At 46.4% G+C, this 25,272-nt stretch overlaps 2 protein-coding genes across 2 annotated transcripts in view; both read right to left on the bottom strand.

Annotated features, from left to right (window-relative positions):
* The window catches only part of CPLX3 (complexin 3), a 7,372-nt gene extending 5,152 nt beyond the window's left edge, over positions 1 to 2,220 (bottom strand). The window contains exon 1 of the mRNA XM_027857779.1: positions 2,057 to 2,220. Within this exon, the coding sequence (XP_027713580.1) occupies positions 2,057 to 2,220 (164 nt within the window). The remainder of the gene's footprint in view (positions 1 to 2,056) is intronic.
* A 4,247-nt stretch (positions 2,221 to 6,467) lies between these two features.
* LMAN1L (lectin, mannose binding 1 like) overlaps positions 6,468 to 25,272 on the bottom strand; it is a 39,540-nt gene continuing 20,735 nt past the window's right edge. Inside the window, exons 7-13 of the mRNA XM_027857244.1 lie at positions 19,614 to 19,669; positions 18,935 to 19,073; positions 18,144 to 18,322; positions 15,642 to 15,709; positions 10,603 to 10,735; positions 9,481 to 9,599; positions 6,468 to 6,679 (exon numbers count right to left, since the gene is read on the bottom strand). Of these exons, the coding sequence (XP_027713045.1) occupies positions 6,544 to 6,679; positions 9,481 to 9,599; positions 10,603 to 10,735; positions 15,642 to 15,709; positions 18,144 to 18,322; positions 18,935 to 19,073; positions 19,614 to 19,669 (830 nt within the window). The 3' untranslated portion in view covers positions 6,468 to 6,543. The remainder of the gene's footprint in view (positions 6,680 to 9,480; positions 9,600 to 10,602; positions 10,736 to 15,641; positions 15,710 to 18,143; positions 18,323 to 18,934; positions 19,074 to 19,613; positions 19,670 to 25,272) is intronic.

The raw sequence follows: 25,272 nt of genomic DNA, 5'->3' as shown, positions 1-25,272 counted from the left end.
TCTATCTATCTATCTATCTATCTATCTATCTATCTATCTATCTATCTTGGAGAGGGACAGCAGATGGAAAATGAGCTGACTTCAGGATGAATTTTGGAAATTACATAGTACTTTCAATGATCCCAAGCTGCTTCTTTCCAACAAAACTCACCTATTTTTTTTTAACACCAATCAATGTTCTCCCCGTGATGGCATATGGTTATGGATAGTGGGATATCATGATCCCTGAAGAATCAAAATTGCAGAGGAACCAAAGAGCAAGGGAAAGACACATGAAAGGTATAAGTACATTCTAGCATATTGCCAATGCTAACTTGCATGCAAGTAACAGAGTAGAGTGAAAAAAAACAACACTTGTCTTTAGAGTCAGAAGACCTAGGTTCAAATTCTGGCTGTACCACTTTATGTGTGATCCTAGGCAAGTCACTTTATTTCTCTAGGCCTTTGCTTCCTCCTCTGTAAAATTAGCAGGTTGGACTGCATGAACTCCAAAGTCCCTTCCATCTCTCAATCTATAATTCTGTGATTCTATAAATGGCCTAAAAGATATTGACAAGGACGCATGTGATTAGAAAAGGACAGTGGCCACTCATGTATAAAAAGTGAGGGATAACAGATGGGCATCTGAGTGATACACCAATATCCACAAAACATGAAGAGATTTAGAGGAAGGCTCCAGCATAGTGGGGAGAGTCTCTGTGGAAGGTGTTTGGAAGGACATGAATAAGAACAGCACAGGATGAGAATGCTTAGATAGCTTAAGATCTGCACCAGTGTAGTATGTGCCCACACAAATGACATCATAGATCTATAGAAATGTGAAAGCATCACCACTGGGGAATACACCACACCTTACATAACAGGTGCTTAATAAATGTTTGTTTAATTCCATTGTGATGGCAGACGGATGTAGAAGAAAAATTACAGAATTCCGAATCGGAGAAGCTGGGTTGTTTCCTGGTAAGTAGTAGCTTCCTCCCTCTCTGACCTTGGGAAAATCACTTCCTACCTCTAAGCCTCAGTTTCCACATTTTTAAATGATAGAATTGGATCAGAGGGGTCCCTTGAGGCCTTTCCAATCCTAAATCTTGTGGTCGTATGGGCAGGTGGCCAGAAGGCTGATTTACTACAGAAGGAGACAGGCATGTTTTCTGGGGCAGGGCAGAGTCAGTGGGAAGAGTCGGTTTACAGGGCATAATTCTGTTATCTCTAACCTTCTTCCCTGGATGTCTCTCTCAGCTTCTTTATGGTCATCATTACCCTTTTTAGGGGAAGAGGGAGGTGTGTGTGTGTGTGTGAGTGGCAAGGGGGATGCTACTTCCCCAGAAGCTTTTTGCCTCTCACTCCCTACCTCAATAGAACCCCATACCACCTTTTCCCTATGAATCTCTATATAGACCACCTATGGAGTCCTTTAGAGCACAGTTGGGTACAAGACTGTATCTGTATGACTCAGTCTTGTCTCTGTTCTGGTCTTTTTTGTGCCTGTTTGTTTTAGCCTTTCATTTCTGCTGGTTTTTGTCTCTATTTCTATCTCTGTGTAGATCTCTATCAATCTATCTCTTCCAGGCTCCCTTGTCCCATCAGGTCCTGAGCCCCCAGTTCCAGAGATCCTGCTGAGACACCCAACCCACTAGGGGTAAGAATCGGATTAAGGGATTATGTGTTTTCATCAGAAATACATTAGGGACCTCCTGATTCCCCCTCTCCTCGCATCCTTCTCTGGCTCCAGAGTTTTCCTTGTTGCTTCCTCACTCACTAATGCTCAACAGCCCAGATTCTCCAGCTCTTCCAAGAAGGGCTGAGGTTGGGGACAGGCTGGAATTGGCTCCTGGAGTCTCGGGATGTTTTATCTTGGAGGAATTCCTCGGTCCTCTCTTTGGAATCTGGTCCTGTCCCAGGGAATGGGGAAGGGGAATAGATTCTTCCAGTGGCGGTTGCAGCGGGGAGGGGGTCGGTGCCCCTGAAAGTAGACAAGCCAGGAGTCTCTAGGGAGGGGGAAATGCGAGGGACAGACAGGAGGGATTAAAACCCAGAAGGGGATTCCCCTACTCACTTCTCCTCTACCAGTTGCTTCTGGTATTCCTCATATTCCTCCCGGGTCATGCCTTGAGCTTCAGCCGCCGATTTGTCCCCTTCACCCTTCTCCTCGCCGCCCCCCAGGCCCCCAGCGAGGTTCTTCAGCTGGCCTCCCACCATGGTTTTCACCATGAACGCCATATCTCTCCCCTAACCAGGAGTGGGTGACGGCAGGGGATCTCTGAGGAGAGAGGACTCCGGAGGAAGGCGAGATCCGTTCAACCCTCCAGCCCTTAGAGCGACTTTCTCTGTTGTTGCTTATCAGGCTCTAGAGAGTTTCAGCACTACGTCCCCTGTGGACAGCTCCCACCCTGTGCTAGACTTGCACCCCTAAGCCGGAGTTGGGCACAGGCTGCCACCGAGTTTGGCTAGCAGTGTCTGATTCAGCCCCTCCCTTCAGTCCTCAAACCTAGCTCTCAGCTTTCTCCAGTTCTTTAAAGAGGGATGAGGGGGCGTTCACCGGACTGACGCGACCAGACCACATGTTCTGTTCCCCCGACACTCCCCACCCTCCCCAAGCTTCATCAAGGGAGTTAAGTGACAGTGGATTAAGGGCTGCCTGTGGGGTATTGCACGGGCTAGAGTTGTGTGGAAGGGAAGTCTCTGAGCTGCGGAGAGAACCCTAGATTTGGAGTCATGGGATACGGTTTAGAAGCTTGGGTCAGATCCCTATGTAGCCTTGGGCAAATCATTTCACCTTTGTTGTTGCTGTTCAGTGACACCTGCAGTTGTCAGTGGCCTTTCAGTTGTGTCCGACTCTTTGTGACCCCATTTGGGGTTTTCTTGGGGCAAAGACACTGGAGTGGTTTGCCATTTCCTTCTCCAGCTGATTTTACAGATGAGGAAACTGAGGCAGAGTTGTGACTTGTCCGGGATCCCATATTGTCAGAGGCCAGATTTGAATTCAGAAGGCCCAGCACTTAATCCACTGCACCACTTAGCTGCCCCATTTCCCCTTTAAGGGACTCAAATTTCCTCTCCTGTTGGGGGGCAGGGTTAAACTAGATGTTCTTCACATCCTTAATTCCTGATTGGCCACTAGAAAATATCGGGGATTTCAGAGGAAGGCAAGTGGAGCTTAGATCTCAGTCCTTTAGGTGAGATTTGCCTAGTCCATAGTTCAACCCAGAGCCTAGATTCTAACTCTACACAGAGCTCACAGACCAGACTGAAGTACAGCCTAGAGCCCCCAGCCTAGAACATGACCCATAATTTCAACCAGCCCAGAGCCCAAAGACCATAAGCCCTTAAAGCTCAATTCAAAAGACATTTCCACAATATGTTTTACATGATTGCACACGTATAACCTATATCAGATTACTTGCTGCCTTGTGGAGGTGAAAGAGGAGGGAGGAAGGGAGAAAAATTTGGAACTCAAAATGTTATTTTCAAAAAGAATATTGAAAAAAAAGAACTCTAGACAGTAAAAAATAAAAAAGACATTTCCTCCATGAAGTTTCCTTGATTCTCTGGGTTGATTAATAAGCTTCCCACCCTTCCCCTGACATTGATAGCATTTTGTCTGCAGCTCTCACTTGCATGTCATACATTATATTGTATTATAGCTGTGTATGTGCCATATGACTGGAAGCTTCATGAATGAGGAAAAAAAAAAACATCTTATATAAACTTTAAAATCTTCCTCCCTCTGCCTAGAACAGTGCTTTGCATACAGTAGATGCTTAATAAAGTTGTGTTGAATCAAATGCCCAGAGTCCAGCCCACAGTCTCCTCCAGAACCTATCTCAGTGCTTCACCCAGCCCAGTCAAGATATCATTCATTTGGGGATGTGGTTAGTGGGGGAGAGGACAGAGCTTACAGAGCCCAGCCCAGAGTCCAGAAGAGAGCCAGAGTCCAGAATTCCTACAAAATCTAGAGTTCACAGCTCAGATTAGAGTCCATAGAGCACAACACCCAGCTCAATCCAGCCCAGATTTTATTAACTCTGATCCTCTTTTCTCCCTTGCTCCTTAGAAGAGGGTGGTGATAGGCAGGAACCTTACAGGGCAGCAAAGGGAGTACAAGGCAGGGTCAGTAACTGGAAGGGTCCAGAAAATCCAATTTATGTCCCTTCCAGTCACCAGCATGGCTCCCCCCCAGTCCACTTCTCCACCAGCTGCTCCACAAAGGGTTACTATTGTTGAGGACTCAGCTTGCCTACTATTATCCCAATGTTGCCCCTCCAACCCTCTAGAACCCTATCAACATCTGGCTATACAGATGATGGCATAGCAGCAAATAGGGATTGGACCATAAGGGATTATAGATAAATAGAGAAAAGGACTTTCTGCCAGGTTCCAAACACTAGAACCAGTCACAGAGAAAAGTAGTTGCTTTTTTCATGTGATTATAGGTTTATAAAAGACCTTAAGCATTCAACTCCCCACCCCCTCCATTTACAGATGAGGAAATTAAGAACTCAGAGAAGTTAAATGACTTACCCAGAGTCAGCAAGTAAATAGCAGAGTCAAATTTAAACCCTGGTCCTCTGACGTCAAATCTTGTACTATTATTACTCTATTATGTTGTATTTTATTCAAAAGCTTTTATTTCAAAAGTTCTTTCCTTTGGCTGGATGTTTGCTTGGGATGTTGTTCGGTTGTTTCAGTCATGTCTGACTCTTTGTGACCCCAATTGGGGTTTTCTTGGCAAAGATGTTGGAGTGGTTTGCCATTTCCTTCTCCAGCTCATTTTACAGATGAGGAAACTGAGGCAAACAGGGTGAAGTGACTTGTCCAGGGTCACACAGCTAGTAAGTGTCTAAGGCTGGATTTGAACTCAGGTCTTCCTGACTCCAGGGCCGGCACTTTATCCACCGTACCAACTAGCTTCTTTGGGATGTCTGGGACATAATTGAATAAGGAGACAGGGACTTCAACTTCATTAACTATCAAGATCCATCCTAGCCCCAGGCAGAGGGTTCACAAGGAAATGTGCCTCCAACGACTATTTGAAGAATTTAAATGAAGTTAGCCAGGCAAGACATCCAAAACTCTTGTCAAATACAACGATCAATATTGATACCACACAAGGACACAAGCCTCTCTTCTATTAACAATTGATCAACTGTTTTCAAGAAATCATGCATTGTAGGAAGGGTTATTCAGGTGTTTCTTGGGAAATATCAGTTGTATCAAAAAAAAGTATATCAATACACAAAAAAAACCCTAAAACCCAAAGAGGCACGTCTTTTAGATAACAGCAGTGCACTGATAATAGAAGGTGAATTAATAAGAAGACAATACATTCCCCAAGAGAAACATCCCAGGAGTCAGAACATGCTAGCTCTAGTCTAGGCTATGTTTAGTCTGTGCGTCAGGTAAATAACCTTGACTGTGTACAAGTCACTTCTCCCTCTGGATCTCCAATATTCCCGATAAAATGGGTGTAACGATCCCTCCCCATTCTGTGTCACAAGGGCACTGTGGAGGTCAGATGAGATGGAAAAGGTTGGTAAGGCACCAAGACAGTGGGAAAGGTTGTGACCTTGTGACCTTGCACGTGACCTTGTACATATCGCTTCCCTTATTTGAAGTGTTGAATTGTAGTGGAAAGATGTTGGATCTGGATTTGGAGAGAACCTCAGTTCAGATCCCAGCTGTGCCACTATTTGTGTGACCACAGGCAGGTCATTTAGCCCCTGGATCACAGTTACCTAACCTGTGAAGTGAGGTTGGATTAGATGACCCCAAGGTCTTTTCCAGCTCCAAATCTATGATTTTATGTGATAAGATCATATTAATATATTCCTTGGACTTCAGTTTCTTCATCTGCAAAATGGCATATAAATCTCTATGCTGGATACCAGTCAGGGTTTCTTCAATGATCAAAGAAGATAAGGAATGTGAAAGAGTTTTGTAAATTTTAAGCCATAATGCACCGACCAGCTACTCTAGTTATTTATTATTATTAAATGGTTGGGCTGAAAAAGACTCATTGGCTTCAGCTCTTTTCTATGCCCCTTCCTTGGCTGGTCATTTCTGTTCATTTGGGAAGTCGTGGCATGGAGGGATTTCCTGGGTCCTGTCCTTAAGCAGAGTTGTCAATACCTCTATTTCTCCCTCTTTCCAAGGGTCTAGGAGTCAAATGCATGGAATAGACTAGTTTTCTGGAAAGCCATTCTCCCCCACCTCTTCCTGCCCATCTCTCCTACTGTTGAGAGCCTCAGGGTCCCATTTGGCAAGGCAGCAACTGAGAGATGTTGACAGCCTTCGTTGATAATCAGACCTCAGTATGGAAGATGCTACAGGAAGGAAGGGTGGTGGATGGAGGAGAGGCAAAGGAAGGGAAAAAAAAACCCACCAGATGCTTTTAATGCAGCAGAGGGTTCATCCTGAATTAGTCTTCCAAGGAAACATGCCCAGGAAGAAAACAGTAAGGAGAGAGAACATATTGGAAGGGAAGGCTAGAGCATACCTAGCCAAATTAGGGACTTTTTTGCCTGTTTGGCTGAGGTGGGAAGTTTAGGGGCATGTCCTTGGGGTCAGAGAGTCTTGTCTCGGCACTCTGCTGACCCTCCTGAACAGCTGTTTTGAGCCAAGGGCCAGGACGAGGAAATTCTTGGAAAAGCATTCCCTGAGGCTCCTGTCAGTCTCCCACCTGTGAACAAGGAGAGAACACAAAATGAGAAGTCACTCTGGCTGGCTGTAGCCTCTGCTGCCTCCAAACCATATGGGACTCAATGGTCTCTGGGCTTCCATCTGATTCTAGACCTGTGAACCCCTGGTCCACCCTACACACCCCATAGGCTCCTCTACCCCAATGAACAACTGCAATCAATGTTTGGGAACCCATAGCTACTCCCTATTGTCTAACATGCCAACCCAACCCCCCACCCCCAGAATGATATTCAAGGCCCTTGCCCAAGCTGGCTCAAGCTAATACATTCAACCCAACATGCATCCTATTATCCAGTCATGGGGGGAGCAGAGAGGGGCCTCACTCTGCTTGGCACATACAATGCTTAGAGTTGGGTCTATGTCTTTGATTGTGGAATGAGAGAAGGGAAGGCCTTGGAATGGCCTCTGCCTTCTTTCTACCCTTTCAAATCCTACCCATCCTCCAAGGCTCAGCTCGAGCTTCACCTTCTCCATGATTAGTAACTCACATTTCTGTAAGGCTTTACAATTAACAAAGCACTTCCCCCACAACAATGGTGTGAAGCAGTCAGCACAAGTATTATTATTCCCATTGTACAGACAAGGAAGCTAAGGTCTAGGAAGGTGAATCACTTGACTAAAGTCACCCAGCAGGCTGGTACTGGAGCCTGGGTGATCTGATCTCAAGTCTAGTACCCTTTTGACCACACCTCAAACCAGCCTTGGAAATCCCTACAAGCAAAATCTATGTCTTCCTCCTCTTCCTGCCTCTCTCAAACACAAAGCCGGGGCTGGGCACATAGAGACACTCAGCAAATATTTGTTGACCTGAGCTGAATCACACTGATCTTAGCTGAGAGCAGAGGTGAGTTTGGAGATGCTGCCATACCCCACCTGCCCTCACATAATGAATACAGATCAGCATATGGTAGGAATCTGTTCATGCTCTTTCATTTTCTAATTAGAGTCAATAGTTTAATAATGCCTGAGAAATTGATTGATTTTTTTTCATGCCTGTGTCTTTCTATATTCCTATCTCATAAACTCATCCTTTCCACAAGTTGGGAAGAAACCCATTCGGGATCCACGTCTGAGAGGGTAGGCTCAGAGGATGGCAATCAGGATGGTAGCAGGACTGGAGAGTGAAACACACAAGGACTGGCTTAAGGAACTGGAGATGTTAAGCCTGGAGACCAGAAGACTTAGAAGCTTCTTGAAGGGTAACCCAGTGGAATAGATAAAGAACTGGTTTACAAGGAAACACTCTCTAATGGTTAGAGCTGTAGTGAGGTCTCAATTAATGTGAATTCCTTGAAGTGGTTGAATGCATTTGAATTTTCACTATTTGAAGTTATAATTATGGAAAATTATGGGCATTGGTCCCAGCACAAGGGAAATGTGGCAGTGCTAATTTGAATAATGTGACCACTTCATGGGAATTTCTAATTTGATCTAATTGGGACTTAGGTATATCAGAAACCTGAATGGGCTACCTGGATAGGTAGTGAGTTCACTGTCACTAGAGGTATTCAAGTGAAGGTGTGATGATTGCTTATCTGAGGGGATTTAGGAGGAGATGCTTGCTTCAGTCAAGAATTAAATGAGAAGATCTCTAAAGTCCTTTTAAGTTCTGAGAATCTATGATTGTATGAGGAGGCAGCTGGGTGGCTCAATGGATAGAGTTCTGGGTCTAGAGTCAGGAAGACAGGAGTTTAAATCTGGCCTTAGATACTTACTGGGTAAGTCATTTAACCTGTGTTTGCTTTAATCCCGGAGAAGGAAATGGCAAACCAGGCAAGTATCTTTGCCAAGAAAACCCCATGGAGAATATTGGCTTGCTATGGTCCATGGTATCATGAAGAGTTGGACGTGATTAAACAACAATACCATGATTCTATAAACCTGTGGCTTGGTAAGTGATGAGTACCCCGACTGGGCAATCATGCTGAGGTCAAAAGAAGGGGGTAGGTTCTGTGGTCAGTTCCCGCTGTGGTGTAACCACAGTGCCACATACCTCCCCTCTCCCCCACTCAATAAACTTCAGTACCTCTATTATCTTTAGGGTCAAATATAAAATCTGTTTAGCAATCGAATGAGATAGTTGCAAAATGCCTAGTATAGTGTCTGGCACATGGTAGGTGCTTAGCAAATGCTTGCTCCCTCCCCTTCACAACATAGCTGCCTCCTACCTTTCTAGTCTTCTGAACCTTATTCCCCCCATGTATTCTGAAATCCAGTGACATCGCCCTCCTTGCTGTGCCTTGCACTCTGTCTCTAGATTCTAGGATATCTTCACTCTGTTTATCGTAGTTATCACCATACTTTCCTTCCTCATCTGGGCCTCTTGGTTTCCTTCAAGTCCCAGCTGAAATCCCACGTTGTACTAGCAGCTTATCTTGATCCCCCTGAATGCTAGTACCTTCCCTCTCAGACTATCCCCCAATTTATCCTCTGTGTAGCTTGTTTGTGCATGGATGTTTACATGTCTCCTCCATTAAACTATTAGCTTCTCGAGAGTCATTCTGTATATCCCTAGAACTGGGCCCAGTGCCTGGCACACAGGACGCACTTAACACAAGTTTGTTGACTGTTGAAAAATACATTGACAGTTCGGAGAACTGAGTTCTGTTACTAAGTTGAATGTGAGCTTGGCCAAGCTACTGACTGGGCCTCAGTATCCCTATTTGTACCATGAATTCTAATTCCTAGCCTGTCTTCAAAAGGGTTTTTCAAAGATTTGTGAGTTTTGGCTTCTTGAAGAAGAAAGTCAGCTGTATGGAAAGAGGAGTCATTATCACCCACCTGAAAAGCAGACAGTAAAAGACACAGCCAGTTTGGATCAGGAGAAAGAGCAGAAAGATGCCACGGGATAGGCACAGGACCCTCACAGCATGGGAACAGGAAGCCTTGGCTGCATGTTTCTGCAGGGGGAGAATTTGAGGATTTATTCTCAGCTCTTCGCTCTGAGTCCAGAGGTAGGGGTAAGAAAGGGTTCCTGTTGGAAGGAGATCTGTGCCCCCATAACTTGGGAAGTCCTAATCCCCAATGTGAGGCAAATTCAATCTTTTTCCAAAAACTTGGCTTCTACCAAGTGATAATGAGTGGCAAAAAGCCTCTTGCCAGGCCCCAGTGTCCATGGGAGAAGCAGGGTTTCATCTGAGTGGCTGGGAGTAGCTTGGGGACTGGGGATATGAAGGAGAAGAGAAAGGAAGGGAAGACAGAAAGGAAAGTGGAGGGAAGACAGAAAGGAAAGTGGAGAGAGAGATAGCTAGACAGAGACAGAAAGACATGGAAAGGGAGGGAGGGAGGGAGAGAGAGAGAGAGAGATGAAGGGAGGGAGATAGCTAGACAGAGGTAGAGGAGATTAAGAGAGAGGGAGACAGAGACATGGAGATGGAGGAGAGAGAGGAAAAGAAGGGGAGAGGAAGAGATAGACAGACAGAATGATGATCCAGAGATGAGGAAATAAATGCAATTATAAGGCAGAGAATGTATCCAAAGAGGTGGAAATAGATCTCCAGACCCTACAGAGAAAAGGTTAACAGAGATTGAGGGTGAAAGGGAGGAAAAGCGCTGTGCATGCATTCAGAAATAGGTTAAGACTGAGGAGAAAGAAACACACAGGGCCAATAGATGAAGTCAGAAAGGGATACAGGAGCACACAAACACAATGGATACAGATAGACAGAGATACACACAGAAACAAATGTATACACATATGCACATACAAAAGCAGGAAGAAAGATGACCCCAGACAGGAAAGAGGTGAGAGAAGGTTGGATCTACGCATAAACTAACACTCTCAGAGAATTTGAGTAGGGAAAGTCTGATAGAGAGAATTAGAGAAGGGGGAGGGGGCATACTAAATTCCATCCCAAACCCTGTTCCCCACCCCCACCCCACCCTATGGGTCCCCAGCCTCACCGGCAGGGGGAGCACACTTTCTACGTCTCTTTGCAGCAGGGCCAAAGTCTGATGCAGCTCCTGGAAGTGATGTTCTGTGCCCACAGGCAGGTGGAAAGCTTTAGCCTTGGAGGTGATGTGGGCAGCAGCAGCCCTGTATCCCAGTGGGGACAAGAAAATAAGAGAGGCAGACCCTGCAGCCATCCTTGCTTCCTCTTTTTTTTTTTTTAAAGGCAATTGGAGTTAAGTAACTTGACCAGGGTCACACAGCTGGTAAGTGTTAAATGTTTGGTCTGAGGCCAGATTTGAACTCAGGCCCTCCTGACTTCAGGGCTGGTACATTATCCACTGCGCCACCTAGCTGCCCCTAACTTCCTCCAAACCTTTGTCTCCCAGACCACTGCCCTCCCAATAGAGCCTCCATGGAGAATGGGAATGGGATGGATAGAGAGGTTTCACAATGACCTCAAAACTTCAGTGAAGGGGAGGAGGAGGCCCAACCCTTATGCCCCAGGTTCTCAGCCTTAGCCTCCAGCTCTGCTCTTGGTCTCCATCCCTAGAATCACAGATGGTCTGAGTTGGAAGGGGATCATCTTCTAGTCCAACTTCTTCATTTTATAGAGAAGGATTGTGAAGCCTAGAGAAGGCAAATAACTTGCTAACAGTTGTTGTTGTTGAGTCATTTTTCAGTTGTGTCCAATTCTTCATGACCCCATCTGGGGTTTTCTTAGCAAAGATACTGGAGTGGTTTGCCATTTCCTTCTCCGACTCATTTTACAGATGAGGAAACTGAGGCAAGCAGGGTTAAGTGACTTGCCCAGGGTCACACAGTGAATATGTGTCTGAGGTGGGATTTGAACTCAGGAAGATGAGTTTTCCTGATTTCAAGCCTGTGTATCCACTACAGTGCCACCTAGCTGCCAACAGTCATATAACTAGTTAATGGTGGAGCCAGGGTCAAAGCCAAATCTCCTGACTCCAGGCCTAGTGCTCATTGGGATCATGAGTAAAGATCTGAGAGGAGCCTTTAGAGGTCATCAATCCAACCCTCTTGTTTTACAGATTAGGAAATTGAGCCCCAGGGAGATGAAGGGATTGGCCCAAGGTCACAAGATATTAAGTAGGATCCCAAGTCCCCTGACTCCAAATCTTGTGCCTTTTCCATTCACCACATTGGACCTACAGAGGCTAGATTTTCATCCACTTGGGTTTCCCCTTCCCCAACACATATTGCAACTGCTCTATTATCAGAGAGAATCAGGGATCAAAAACATTCATCCTCTTCAGGTCAAAGACCCAAGTGATGGGTCTTTTTGAATTCAGCTTGGCTGGTCCTTAACAGGCACCTCTAGTATTCCTGGGAGCAACTAGGTGGTGCCATAGTGCACAAAGCTCTGGGCCTGGAGTCAGGAAGACTCATCTTCCTCAGTTCAAATCCCACCTCAGACACTCACTAGCTCAGTTCTCTCATCTGTAAAATGAGCTGAAGAAGGAATGGCAAATCACTCCTATATCTTTGCCAAGAATATCTCAAATGGTGTCACAAAGAATCAGATGTAACTGAAACAACTCAACAACTAGCATCCTTTCTCAGGATCATGCTCATGGCCACACCAACGCATTATATAGGCTATATCCTCAAATGTGAGTTAAATGTGCTGTCTTCAAATGTGAATTAGGGAAAGATTTCTGAGCTATTGAAGAATCACCTCAAGAAAATGGAATGCTGTGAAATCATAATGATTGAGCTTAGACCCAAAGAGGTATGAGAAGGTGAGGGACTATGGGTGTGAAATACTACAAATAATATTGAATTTTATTGAAATGTTGGTTAGTTCTTACTGAAATTGACTTTCTTCTTTGTCAACCTTTGTTATAACCCTAAATGCCTCTCACTCTGCCCTCTGTTCAGTACCTACCTCACCCTACCTGGGCCAGTATGCCCTTCCCCCAACCCTGAAGACTGTTCACCTCTCTTCCCCCTCCTCCCTCTCCTTTTACCAGGCTTCCCCTGTGCCATCTGGCACGTACTGCCTACCCACACTGCCCCCCTCTCCCCTTGCCTGCCACACATAGGCAAGGAGGAGGGAAAGGATAGCAGCGACAGGCGACATTTCCCCTGGAGACCCTCAGGCATCTGAGCCTGGGTTAGGGAATCCCTATGTTCTGGACCTCGGTGCCAAGCTTGCACTCTTGTTAGACTTCTCTCTCTAGATCCATGGGGAGGGGAGAGTATCCACTCATCTATCCACAGGGAGATAGTTGGTTCCATGTCTTGGGATGGGAGAGTGCTGTGTGTGGTTATAAATCCCATCGTGCCCTTCAGGGGTCCAAGCTGCCAGATACCTAGCCCAGCTGAAAGGCCTCAGCAGGCTTCTGGGGAAAGGTGGGGAGCAGGAGGATTACCTGGAATCACGCCAGGGCCAGAGGCAGCTTGGGGAGGGGAGATGGGGTGGAGGAAGTACACATGACTGGGCACATATATTATCTGGGAGGCTCTGCTTGGCACATACCCTCCTTGCCTTTCATGCTGCTGCCACGTGAAAAATAAGGGGAAGAGGAGACCCCTCCCCAAATTGGGAGCAGGGGAGAGCCTGATCCTTTCCTACCAGCAGAGCTGGGTCTTATATAGAACTGAAGAGGCCTGGCAGGAGGCAGAAGGGCAAGAGAAGTGTGTCACTGAAAGTCCTGCCTCAGGACACCGAGAGCCCTTCTATCACCCATCCCCAGACTACCCAGGACTCTGTTTGTGACCCCTGATCAAGGCTGCCCTCCCTAGGGCAAGGCTCTCAACTGGGGAGCTTTCTAAGCTTATCACTGCCTCCCCTCCACCTTCTCCTACACCCCTTTACTATTCCCAAGGAGACAATTACCTCATCAGATATACTAATCCTAGATCAGAGGTGCCAGAGGACCATAGATCCCCCGGCAGAGGCCACGTGGTACATGGGGCTGGGAGGGAGGAGTCAGACCACTGAAAAGCTACCTCTGCAACTGACTTGCCTCCTCACCTAGGGCTAGTTTCCTTCCCCTCCTGGGCAGGTGGGCAGAGGGAGGGAGGGGTTGGTTTACTCCTTCAAGTCTCTCCCACCTCTAACATCCAATCTAACCCTATGAAACGACTTCATTTTTTGAGCTTGGTTCCATTTTCTAAAGTGAAAATGACTCAGTCTCACAGGCCTGTGATGTTGCAGAGCAGTGCTGTGTAATGCTCTCCAATTGGGGCAAGTATAGGCGGCCCATCCAGCTGCATGTTTGACTGCAGTTACTATGAGCTTTTCATCCACTTTATTTTCTCGGTGTGAATGAATGGCCAGACTGATCTCTTTCTTTCTTACTTTCTTTTTTTTTGTGGACTTTTCTGAGCAGTGTTCTGGAGCTCAGTGGAATGGTGACATTACCAGTGGAGAAGACCATTTGGGTAACCTGGTCATCAGTGATGTTTTCCAGGACTCTGGCAGATGCCTTTAGCGACCACATCCTACTGTTCATGCCTCACTTGATGTCAATGCTTTGGGATTGTTGAAGAGTTATTTCCTCAATCACAGCTATTATAGAACCTTGTTAATGTTAATGTACTGTGTGTGGCGGAGACCTCCCCTTGTTTAAGGAAGACCATAGACAAAGCAGGATCTCATATTCTCCATAGCTGCCAGTTGTATGACTGTGGATAGGTGATTTGCTGCAGGAACCCATCTGACAAAGCTTGACCATTCCCTTCTTGTGTTTTTATCAGTTATGGTTTGAACTCAGGTTTTATACGAGCCAGATCCAGGTATATATGAGGGGGAAGTAAATAATATTTGGATCAATTCTGTATTGTTAAGAGTCCACTATTCTTTCTCATTTTTATATTTTCAGTTTTTTTGTTTTGTTTTGGTGAGGCAATTGGGGTTAAGTGACTTGCACAGGGTCACACAGCTAGTAAGTGTCAAGTGTATGAGGCCAGATTTGAACTCAGGTCTTCCTGACTCCAATGCTGGAACCCTATCCACTGTGCCACCTAGCTGCCCCCACTGGGTTCTTCTGAGACATGATGGCCTAGTCCAAAGGAAGGACTCTGATAGTAGGAGTTTCAGGTAAGATCAGAAGTGGGTAAAGGAGAAAACTGGACATATTCCAGTTCCCATTACTCCCTTAAAGGGGTGCCCCAAAGCCCTAGTGAAACTTTAAGCTTTAATAGTTATTAAGCTTTAGCAATAAACAATTAGCTTTAATAGCTTAACATTACACCAAGACTTTTGGGGCATCCTATATGTTACCACCCGCATAGCCGCCAACTTTGTTTATGCACACGGCCAACTTGGTAGGAAGGATCAGGCTGTGCCAATCTGGGTCCAACCCTCTGTTTCAACCTTGCCAGTTTCTGTGCCACTCTCTCCTGCAGCTGGGCCCTCTGCTCCCCATGATGGCCCAAGTGCCCTCCTCTCAGCTGAAGCCCTCCCAAGCCAGATGTCCAAACCATCCTGCCAAGAAGTCAGTGGGAAAGAACTTCTCTTTCAGCTTCTGGGGTCTCAGCAGCTAAAGTTATGACTTCTAGGGTCTGCCCCTCTGGACACATCACTTTCAATCCTCTCACTCTTGCCAGTGACCACCTTCCCAGTGTTTTCTAATTTAGATGGGGTATTCAGACAGAGGCAGAAGAGAAATGAAGGGGTCCCAGGGACCTTATATAGGGCTTCTTTTCTCTCCTCTCCTCTTCCCAACCCCCAGCCTGCCTGCCCTGTCCTCCCCAGGCAGTGTCCTAGGTTCTAAATTACCCCTCCCTTTCTAGCCTGCATCAAAATTCCCAGTGACCCCCAGCAACAGAAAAGCTCTAATAACCTCATTCACACTGTGGTATTAATGACTGATAACATTCATGTGTGACCCTTCCCAAGGGGATGTGTCCCTGAAGCCAAAGGAATGAGGCTCTCCTGTTAGAATGTCAGGTGGCAGTGAGTATTTTGATCAGGGGGGCTGTGCCAGAACCCCCCAGATCATACCGTGTAGTCAGCAGCTTCATCTCTCTCTGCCAAGGGTTGGACCCACTCCCTTCTGGAGTGGGGGATTGTGCTTACCTCATCTCCTGCATGTTCTGAAGCAAAGTCTGTTGCCCATGGAGCAGGACCCTTGTAGCAGCAGAATTCTGCAAGAGCCCCAGGGTGGGACATTCAGTGAGAAGGTCTGGGGATGAGGGGGTGACTGTTTCCCTGGGGCCACATCCTGGCCAGTCATAGCCAACTGAACCCTTGGAGTCCCAAACTACTCTTTCAAAGCCTCTGCTCCAAGCTCATGTCCAGGAAGTCTTCCCCAATTAACCTCATCTGTTTGATCCAATCACTTGAAAGCTCCCTTCAGTGTGATGGAAAGGCCCCTATATTTGGGGTGGGGAGACCTGGCTTTGAGTCCTAACTCTACTACTTGCTAGTTATGTGACCACGAACAAACTATTTCATCTCCGAGTTCCTCAGTTTCCTCATCTATGAGATGGGAATAAAAATCCTCATTTTTATAGGGTTGTTGAGGGGCTCAAATGAGAACATATGTAAGGGGTATAAGGTCAGTAGGTTGTACCTCCCCTCTCATTCCAGGGGCTCCTTGAGAATTGGGACTATATTTTCTCATTTCTCTGCCTCTCCCCGCAGTACTCAGCCTAGGGTACTTGCTGATAGGAGGCTGATCAGTCCATTGTTTGGACAGCTCACTCCCCAGGATAATAGCCATCATCTCTGCCCTCTAGAATACAAGGCTATATGGGCCTATCTCTCTCCTTAATTCAGGCAGCCTGGAATCTTCAGGCCAATAGTCTGCCCCATCACACTCAGGGAGAGAGCCCTGGACTTGGCATCAATGAGCTCTTCCAAGGCCCCTGCTTTACCGTGTGACCTTGGAAGCCAGACTGCCCCTCTCTGTGCCTCAGTAGTTGGGTCCCTGGAGATCAGACCTGCAGCAGACAGTGATCCAGGATTGCCCATAGGAATGTCCAACTAACTCCCCCTCCCCCACCAGGAGAAAGACTTTTACAGTCTCTTCCCACTCCTGCCCCACCCCTCCAAACCTTGCCTCTTCCCTCCGGATCTCCTCCTTCCACCAATCACCCAGGGCATAAGCAGCTTTCGCTCAAGGGATTATGAAGCTTAAAGTCATCTGCCATCAGAGCTGAGCAAACTCACAATCCCCAGCTCTACTCTTGAAGATCAAACCCAGCTGGGCACACCTGAGCAGAGCCTGCCTGTCCATTCCTTTTCCCAGGCTTGGTACGCTGGTCTTGACAGCCAAGGATCTGCTGTGGGCTTGACTCTGGCAGATGAAAGAAGCTGTGGCTGGGAGGATTTCTGGGCATCTGGGCATTAATCAGGTGATATGCCAATCACACGCAAAGTGGCGTGTGAATTAGCCCCAGTTCTATGCCTGTCATCAGACGGTAAGCCTGAGCCCAAGTAATGGGCATTTTTAGTGCCTCATAAGCACCAGTGGCCTCTCCCAGCCCTGGCTAAATCCATTCACAAATGCATTAATTTTCATGGCTCTGCAAGAATCTATCTGTTCCTGCTTTTAATAGCTAGCATTTACACAGCTCTTTAAGGTTCGCAAAACACTATTCATATTTCTCATTTGATCTTCACAACAACCCTGGGAAGTAGGTGCTATTATTTATCCCCATTTTACAGTTGAGGACACTGAGGCAAACAGCACTTTGTCCACAGTCACACAGCCAGTAAGTGTCTGAGGCAGGATTTGATCTCAGGTCTTCCAGGCTCCTGGCCTAGCACTTTGTATGGCACCTAGCAGATCTTCTCATTTGCTAGTCTTACCCTCCTCCTACTCAGCATGGGATAGCGAATGGGAAGATTACTGAGCTTGGAGTGCAGAGAAGTGGATTCTAGGACAAGGTCTGTGTGACCTGGGGGATGCTGCTTAACCTCTCTGAATCTCTAGGAACCATCATAGGATTTGGAAGGGGAAGCCACCTTACATAAGCAGTCTCCTTAACCCCCCACCTTTTCCAGCTGAGGAAACCAAAATCCAGAGAGATTTAGTGATTTGCCCCAAATCACACTGGTAGCAGAGTAGGGATTCGAGCCCAAGTCTTCTGACTCCTATCCAGTGCTCCCCCACCCCACCACCCTTGCATCACATCGCCTCATCAGTTTCCTCATCTATAAAATAAGGTTAGCAATTTGTACATGACCCAACTCACAAGATTGGCAAGAGAGAAGGAAGCGTTCTGTAAATTGTAAAATGAGCTATAAATGTGAAATATTAGTCATTTCTCCAATCCCTAGAGCATTACTATCATTAACACCATCATTGTTGTTATTACAGAGTCCTATAAACTAATCTTTCCCTTTCTCTTCTTTTTTTGTCTCTGATGATTCTCTACTGCACTACTCTACTCACTCTCAACCCTGCTCACTGTAGTCACAAGAATATAGTAGTGGGACATGCCTGACCTTCTCTCCCACTCTCGGATCTTCTTAGAGGTTGCCCCCTGGCTACAAGGAGGAATAAAGACTCTGAACCCTCCCCTCATTTCTCCTGTAGGGAAGCTGGGGTGCCTACTAGAGGCAGTCACTCACCCAGCCTCTTGAATGGGCACCATGAGCCTCCTGCTTCTCCTTGTCCAGGGGCTCCAAGGACTGCATTTGACTCCTCCATTGTCCCACAGTCAGAGTCATCTTCCCTGAGAGGTCCTGTAGCTGCTCCAGGACCCGGCTGTGTCTCTTAAGGGTCAACTCCAGGTCAAGGTACCCTTCCCCTGGGTGGGTAGTCAGTTGGGAACTCAGGGAGGGACTTCTAGGAGTGGGGGTGAGGGACATCATGTGGCCCTAGTCCCTGGCTGCTTGGACTTCTGGGGATGGATTGACTTGCTCATAGTCGCAAGCCAAGGAAGTCAAATTCCCTGGTCTCCCACTGGGGTTCATGGCCACCTCTCCCAGGCAGTGCTCCCAGGCCCCTCCCCACTTAATCCCTTCTCTGGTCATGGTCAAGTGCATGCGCTTGTCTTAGCTCAAGTTAATGAGGCTGGGAACAGATACTTGAGCAGGGCATGGTGAGGTAAAGGAGGATAGCAGAAAAGAGACTTTGGCATTTCTAGACCAGAACAAATAAAGACATCGAGACGATAGGATCATAGATTTAGCGCTGGAAGGGGTCTCAGAAGTCAGTTAGTCCACCTGCCTCATTTGACAGTTGGGGAAACTGAGGCTTATAGAGGTAGGTGACTTGCCCAAGGTGACATAGGTAGTAAGTGGCGGAGCTGGGATTTGAACCCAAGCCCTCTGACTCCAAATCCAGCAATCTCCCCGTCACACTACCATGTTTTCTCTGGTCTGGGGGAGTGGGGGTGGGCGGGTCATGTGACTCCTACCCCAGGAGGGGGTGTTCAAGTCTGGCTTTGGAGAAGTTTCCTTCTGGTGTTTCAGCTTCTTCTGTAAATCCTGCAGCTGATGCTTGAGCCTATGTTGCTCAGATTCAGGAATGACATAGGGAAGAGCCTGGGGAGAGAACTGGGTGGGGGCAGGATAGAGAGGCAGGACAGAGCTCGTTGAGAATAGGCTGGCGTCGCCTGGGGGGAAATAATGCATTAGCAACAGCCTCGGTCATGAGGTCCCCAACCATGCTGGAAGGGACAAGGCGAAAGGAGAAGAAACACAGGAGGAACTCTACAGGTGGACACGCCCACAGGAGCCCAGGAGGCTGCTGTTCAGGCCCTTTCCCAGGAGTGGGAGGAGAACTGAGCAGGTGAACACTCATACCTTCTTCCAAGTCTCCCTGAGTTCAGACTAGACTGCTGGGAAGGCTACCACCAACATGAAATATTCCCATCAGCCTAGCTTCTCTACTCGGCATAAAGGTGTATTCCCTAGCTCAGCTGGCAGGCATTTCAATTCCTCTGTCATGGGCCATCAGATCCTTCAGGTCAAGCTAGCTGGGGGCCAGAGGCCAGAAGGAAAGAGTAACCATTCAGCTTGGGCTAAGTTTGAAGAAACCTCATTTCTCCTGCCCCTCCAACAACAACTAACGAGGGGACTCAATTCATACTTTACCTCTGGAGCTGGCTTGCTCAGGCTGAAGGTCAAGAAAGACAGGACATCATGGTCATCTAGAAGTATGGGGGACGCTGAAGGTCAGGAACTAGGACCCCACTTCCACTGACACTCCCTCCCCCACAGGATCTCCTCATAGTCCCACCAGAGGTGGTGTTGTGCCCCCCAATCTCTTAGTGCCTCTTGGCAGAAGACTTTGCCTCATACTTTGCAGAGAAAATTGTCACCTGTTATGAGCTCTCTCTTCTTCCCCATTCAACATCTTAGATCCCTTCAATATCATACACTTCCCATTCTCTCCTCTTTTGTTCCCAGGAAGTATCTGAGTCACTCATAGTTGAACTCACTCTCTGAACTTCACCTTCTCACCAGCCACCTTGCCCCTATTCAGGTACTGTCCCCTCCTGTCTTCCCCCTTTAAAATGCAAGCTCCTTGAGGGTAGTGACTGTCTTGTGTTTGTATCCCCAGCACTTAGCACAGTGGCTAGTCCATAGTAAGCACTTAATAAATGTTATCTATCATGAGCCAGCCCTTCTTGACAAGGTCAGTCCCCTACTTGTGTCCTTGATCCTATTCCCTCCTGGATCTTCCAGTAACTTATCCCTTTGATTAGTTCCCTGCCCCCAATTTTCAATCTCTTTATCTACTAGCTCCTTCCCAGTAGCCTACAAACATCCCCAGAACTCTCCCATCCTTCGAAATCCTTCATTTGACACTGCCATTCCCTCAAGCTATCATCCTCTAGTTCTCCTCCCTTTTATAGCCTAACTCCTAGAAAAGAACTGTCTACATTCATTGTTTCCACTTCCTCACTCACTTGCTCCTCAGCCCCTTGCAATCTGGCTTCTGACTCATCCACTCAATGAAAACTATTGTTTCCAAGGTAAGATTGTCAAAATTTTACCAATGACCTCTTAATTACTCAATCCGGTGGTATTTTCTCAGTCCTCACTTTTTTTGACCTCTCTGCCATATCTGACACTAATCTTCATCTATTCCTTCCTCTTTAATATTCTTTTCTCCCTGACATGACTCTGCCTTAGCTTTCTTGCTACCTGTCTGACTAATCCTTCACAGTCTCCTTTGCTGAATCATCCATGCCCCTATGCATGGGTATATCCCAAGACTCCATCCTGGGCCTTTTCTCTTTTCTCTCTATACTCTCTCCTCAGGTCCCTTGAGTTCAATTATGTTATATAGATGACTCCCAAACTAGGATCCAGTCTTTATTTCTATCCTGAGCTCCAATCTCATATCACTAACTGCCTTCTGGACAGCTCCAGCCTGTTTCATGGGCATCTCAAACTCAACATATCCAAAATGGAACTCATTATCTTTCCCCCTAAACTCACCCTGCTTCCTAACTTTCCTACTTTTATGGTGGACAAAACCATCCTTCTAATCAATCGGTTTAACACCTTGGAGTCATCCTTAACTTGTTCCTCTCCCTCACCACCTATAACCAATTAGTTGTCAAGTCTTTCCATTGCATCTCCTTATCTCTCACATCCGTTCCCTTCTCTCTTACCAGAGCCACCACCCTAGTCTTGCCCCTCGTCACCTCTCGCTTGGATTATAGCCAGTGCCTTCTAATTGGTTTCCTTGCCTTTAATCTCTCCTTTCTCCAATCCACACTCCGCTCAGCTGCTGAAGAGAAATTCTTAAAGAACAAGTCTGACCCTGTTACTTCTCTGTTCAAAAGGCTTCAGTGGCTCCCAGGATCAAATGTACACTCCTTCCTTTGGTCTTCAAAGCCCATCACAATGGGACTCCAGCTTGCCTCTCCAGGCTTTTGCACATCACTCCACATTCCAGCCCAGCTGGCCTAGTTCCTCTTCTCTATTCCATCCCCCAACTTAGGGCCTTTGCCTAGTTCGTCCCACAGGCTGAAGCATTGTCTGGGCTACCTTCCACCTTTTGGAATACCTAACTCCCTTCAAGAATTGGTTCATGTTCAACTTTCTGCACGAGGTCTTTCCTGACCTTCTCCAGTTATTAGCACACAGCTCCCCACCTTGCTCCATTACGGTGTATTTCATTTGTCTATAACTCCTATTTACTTATCTGTATCTATACTGGGTCTCCCAGTAGAACAAAATCTTCTTGAGGGTAAGGGTTGTTTTTTTCTTTTCAGCTTTATATTCCCTGGGCTTGGCACTGGAAAACTATACTTTAACTTGTCCTGGTGATATCATCAGTGAGGGGAATGTTCTGTGAGGGATTCCTTTTACCCAGTGCAGATAGGCTCCTGGCTTGGAATTTGCAGTCTGAGAGAGTTGACTGAGACACTGAGAAGTTATGCTATTTATCTGGGGTGACTCAACCAAGTGTAAGTCAGAGTCAGGACCTGAACCCAGGTCTTTCTGACTCTAAGGTTAGCCTTTTATCCACTATACCTTGCTGCCTCTCACCTGGCATATGGTAGGTACTTAAATGCTTGTTGAATTGAATTGAACTGAATTCTCAAATCAGAAGCATCTGGAGGACCTTAGCATCTATTGGGAATCCACTTTCCATTCGTACCCTGCACTGGATCCATTCCATGAAAATGCTAGGTATCTTATCTCTATAGCTGTCAGAGCTGTAACTAGCACAGAGTGAATGGGGCTTTGACCAAAGGTACCAGTATGGGGAGGGGGGTGGAGGAAACATCACAAATTCTTCCTGGGAGGGTTTGCTTCTATACTTTTCCATCAATGACTAGCATTCAAGTGCCTTGCCTCATGGTCCTCTGGAATATTTTTTGGGGGGAGACAATTAGGGTTAAGTGACTTGCCCAGGGTCACACAGCTAGTAAGTGTCAAGTGGCTGGTCTGAGGCCGGATTTGAACTCAGGTTCTCCTGACTCCAGGGCCGGTGCTCTATCCACTACACCACCTAGCTGTCCCTGGTCTTCTGGAATACTAAAGGATGTTATCCCCACTAATAGTAGGGGACTCTCTGGGGAACTAGCTGCCTCCTGTCATTGCCCCTGCATCTGAAAAGGAACCATTCCCTGCTCAGTTCTGTCTAGCATGGTGCTGGTGGTTGCATCTATCAAGGAATCTCAAATGAAGTGACTGCTTTTGGGAGGATAGACTTGAAGGCTACATTTTGCTCTACTGAATCAAATGATTTTCTTTCTGTAATACAAATATTCAACACAGTGGGATCTTGGCTTTTCTGCACCTTTCAGTCATTTGGGAATTTGAGTAGTACTTTTAAAGAACCCAGCAGCATCCCAGTGTAAAAAAAAAAATCTCATCTTTTTTTTAAACACAAATGTTCTTCTGGCAATGCTGTAGAATTGTGAGCCTTGGGATACTACAACCTCTGAAGAATCCAATTTGTGGGTTCTATCCCTCCCATAGCATGTAAGCTCCTTGGGACAAAGAATTATTTCATTCTTTTTTCTTCATATTCCCAGTCCCTAACCCAGTGCCTGGCACATAGTAGGCACTTAATACAAGTTAATTGATTGATTGACTGGTTGACCCAAAGAATAAGGGGACATACAAGATAGGTACAAATAGCCTTCAACATAATTCAAAAAATGATTTACATGCAAGACATGTTATAAGGGATGTCATGTAAGACACACATCATGGCAATTAAGTAGCACAGTGGATAGAGCTCCAGCCTTGGAGTCAGGAAGACCTGAGTTCAATCCAGCCTCAGACACTTGACACTTATTAGCTGTGTGACCCTGGCAAATCACTTAATTCAATTGCCTGGCAAAAAAAAAAAAAACAAAAACACATGTGATCAGCAAAGGTGAGCCAGTCACATGACTGAAGGAAGGGATAACAGATTAACAGCTCAAGTGTTGCAGTGTCATCCATAAAAATGTAAAAAGGACCCGGAGGAAGGCTACCAGCATATTGGGAAAACCTTCTGTGAAGGATCTGTTGGAGAACCTGGATAAGAATCACAAAGGATGAAAAGGCAAGGATGGTTTGAGAGTCAAACTCATAGAGGGAGAAGCCATATGGGGCAGTGGAAAGAATCTTGTTTTTGGAGTCTGAGGAGTGGGGTTCGAATCCTGACTCTAACACTTCCTGGCTATGCAACCTTGGGTAAGTCACTCAACTCCTCTAGGTCTCAGTTTACTCATCCATCAAATGAGATGATGGGACTGACTGGTCTTCCAGCTATAAATCAGAGAATGCCCACATCAATGAACTTAACAAGCTACTTTGAACATATTGGGGTAGATTTATAAGAGTGGACAGAACACAAAGGCCAATAGGCCAGACATCTCAATTTACTGGAGCACATAAAGCTCTGAGGACTCATTCATGCACCTGTCTTGCTGAGATAACTAGGGCTCTGGTCAGGGTGATGTGGAAACAGGTGTGGAAACTGATGAAGATTCAAAGATAGCTCATCCCTGCACTTGCCATGGGATTGGCTTCAGGCATGCTGGTTTAGAGGCAGCATGGAAAACCACTGGCCTTGGGTTCAGAATCAGCTCTAGAGCAGGAAAGTCCCTTAGAAGCCAACTAGTTCAACTGCCTCATTTTACAGAGAGATGAAAAAGAACTTGCCCATGATCACTGCACAGCTAGCAAGGAGCAGAGGTGGGATGCAAATCTGGGTTCTCTCATCTTAAATTCAATACTCCTTCCACTGAACCACACGGCCTAGTTTTGAATCCTGGTTCTGCCACTTAACTGTGTGATCCTGGATAAGCTGATGACCTCCTCAGGGTCTTACTCTTCTCATCTTAGCATTGGTTCACACATAACACATGCTTAATAAACGCGGTTGACTCCCTAATTAACATCGTCTCCTCACAGGGTGACTAGGAAGAAAAGGCTTTATAAACATAAAGACACTGTAAAAATGTGAGTTGTTAAAAGTAAAGATCCATCTTATTAAAATTCTATTTCATATATTAAGTGGCTTGTGTGTATTGTACTATATTTGGGGCTGGGGAGACAGAGATGAAAGTGGGACAATCCTTGTTCTCAAGGAGCTTCCAATCCATTGGGAGGGTACAGCGTGTTCACAGATAGGTAGAGCCAAGGTAGTTGGAGGAGGGAGAGAGAGGAGGGGATGAGGAAAGGCTTCATGGATGAAGTTACACCAGGGATGAACTTGGAAGGAAGCTAAGTTTTCTAACAGGTGGAGGTGAGTTTGGAGTGCATTCCAGCATGGGACACAGCCCCTTAGAAGGAGATGGAATGCCAAATTCAAGGAATAGCGAGGAAGTCAGCTTGGCTGGAATTTGGAGGATGCGAAGGGGAGTAATTGGAAAAGTCTGGAAGCTAGATTGTAGAGGGCTTTATTTTACGCTAGTAACAATGGAGAACCACTGAAGATTTCTGAGCAGGGGGGTGGACCTTAGGAAGATGATTTTGGCAGCTGTGGGGAGAGGACAGCATTTGAAAAGAAGAGATTTAGGATGAACCAACATTTGTTAATGATAGAACAGGAATCCAAAGGGCACAATATAAGGGGAGAACAGAGGGAGTGGTGAAGGGCTGATCTGGACAAGAATGATAAAGTGGGAAGTGTTGGCAACATAAGGAGGTTTTCCCCCTGGCAGATGGTGTCTCTGAATTATAGGGATTAGGGCAGGAAGAGGTAGGAGTTTGCTAGCCACAGGACAGGGAAATACCAGTTGATTGGGGCCCCTTCCCCCCGCCCAGGTCCTGTGATGATAGAAGGCAGAAT

This window comes from Vombatus ursinus, unplaced genomic scaffold (assembly GCF_900497805.2).
Source record: "Vombatus ursinus unplaced genomic scaffold, bare-nosed wombat genome assembly UNPS02000749.1, whole genome shotgun sequence".
In the NCBI taxonomy this organism is placed as follows: Eukaryota; Metazoa; Chordata; class Mammalia; order Diprotodontia; family Vombatidae; genus Vombatus; species Vombatus ursinus.
This window is presented reverse-complemented; position numbering and strand designations above follow the sequence as displayed.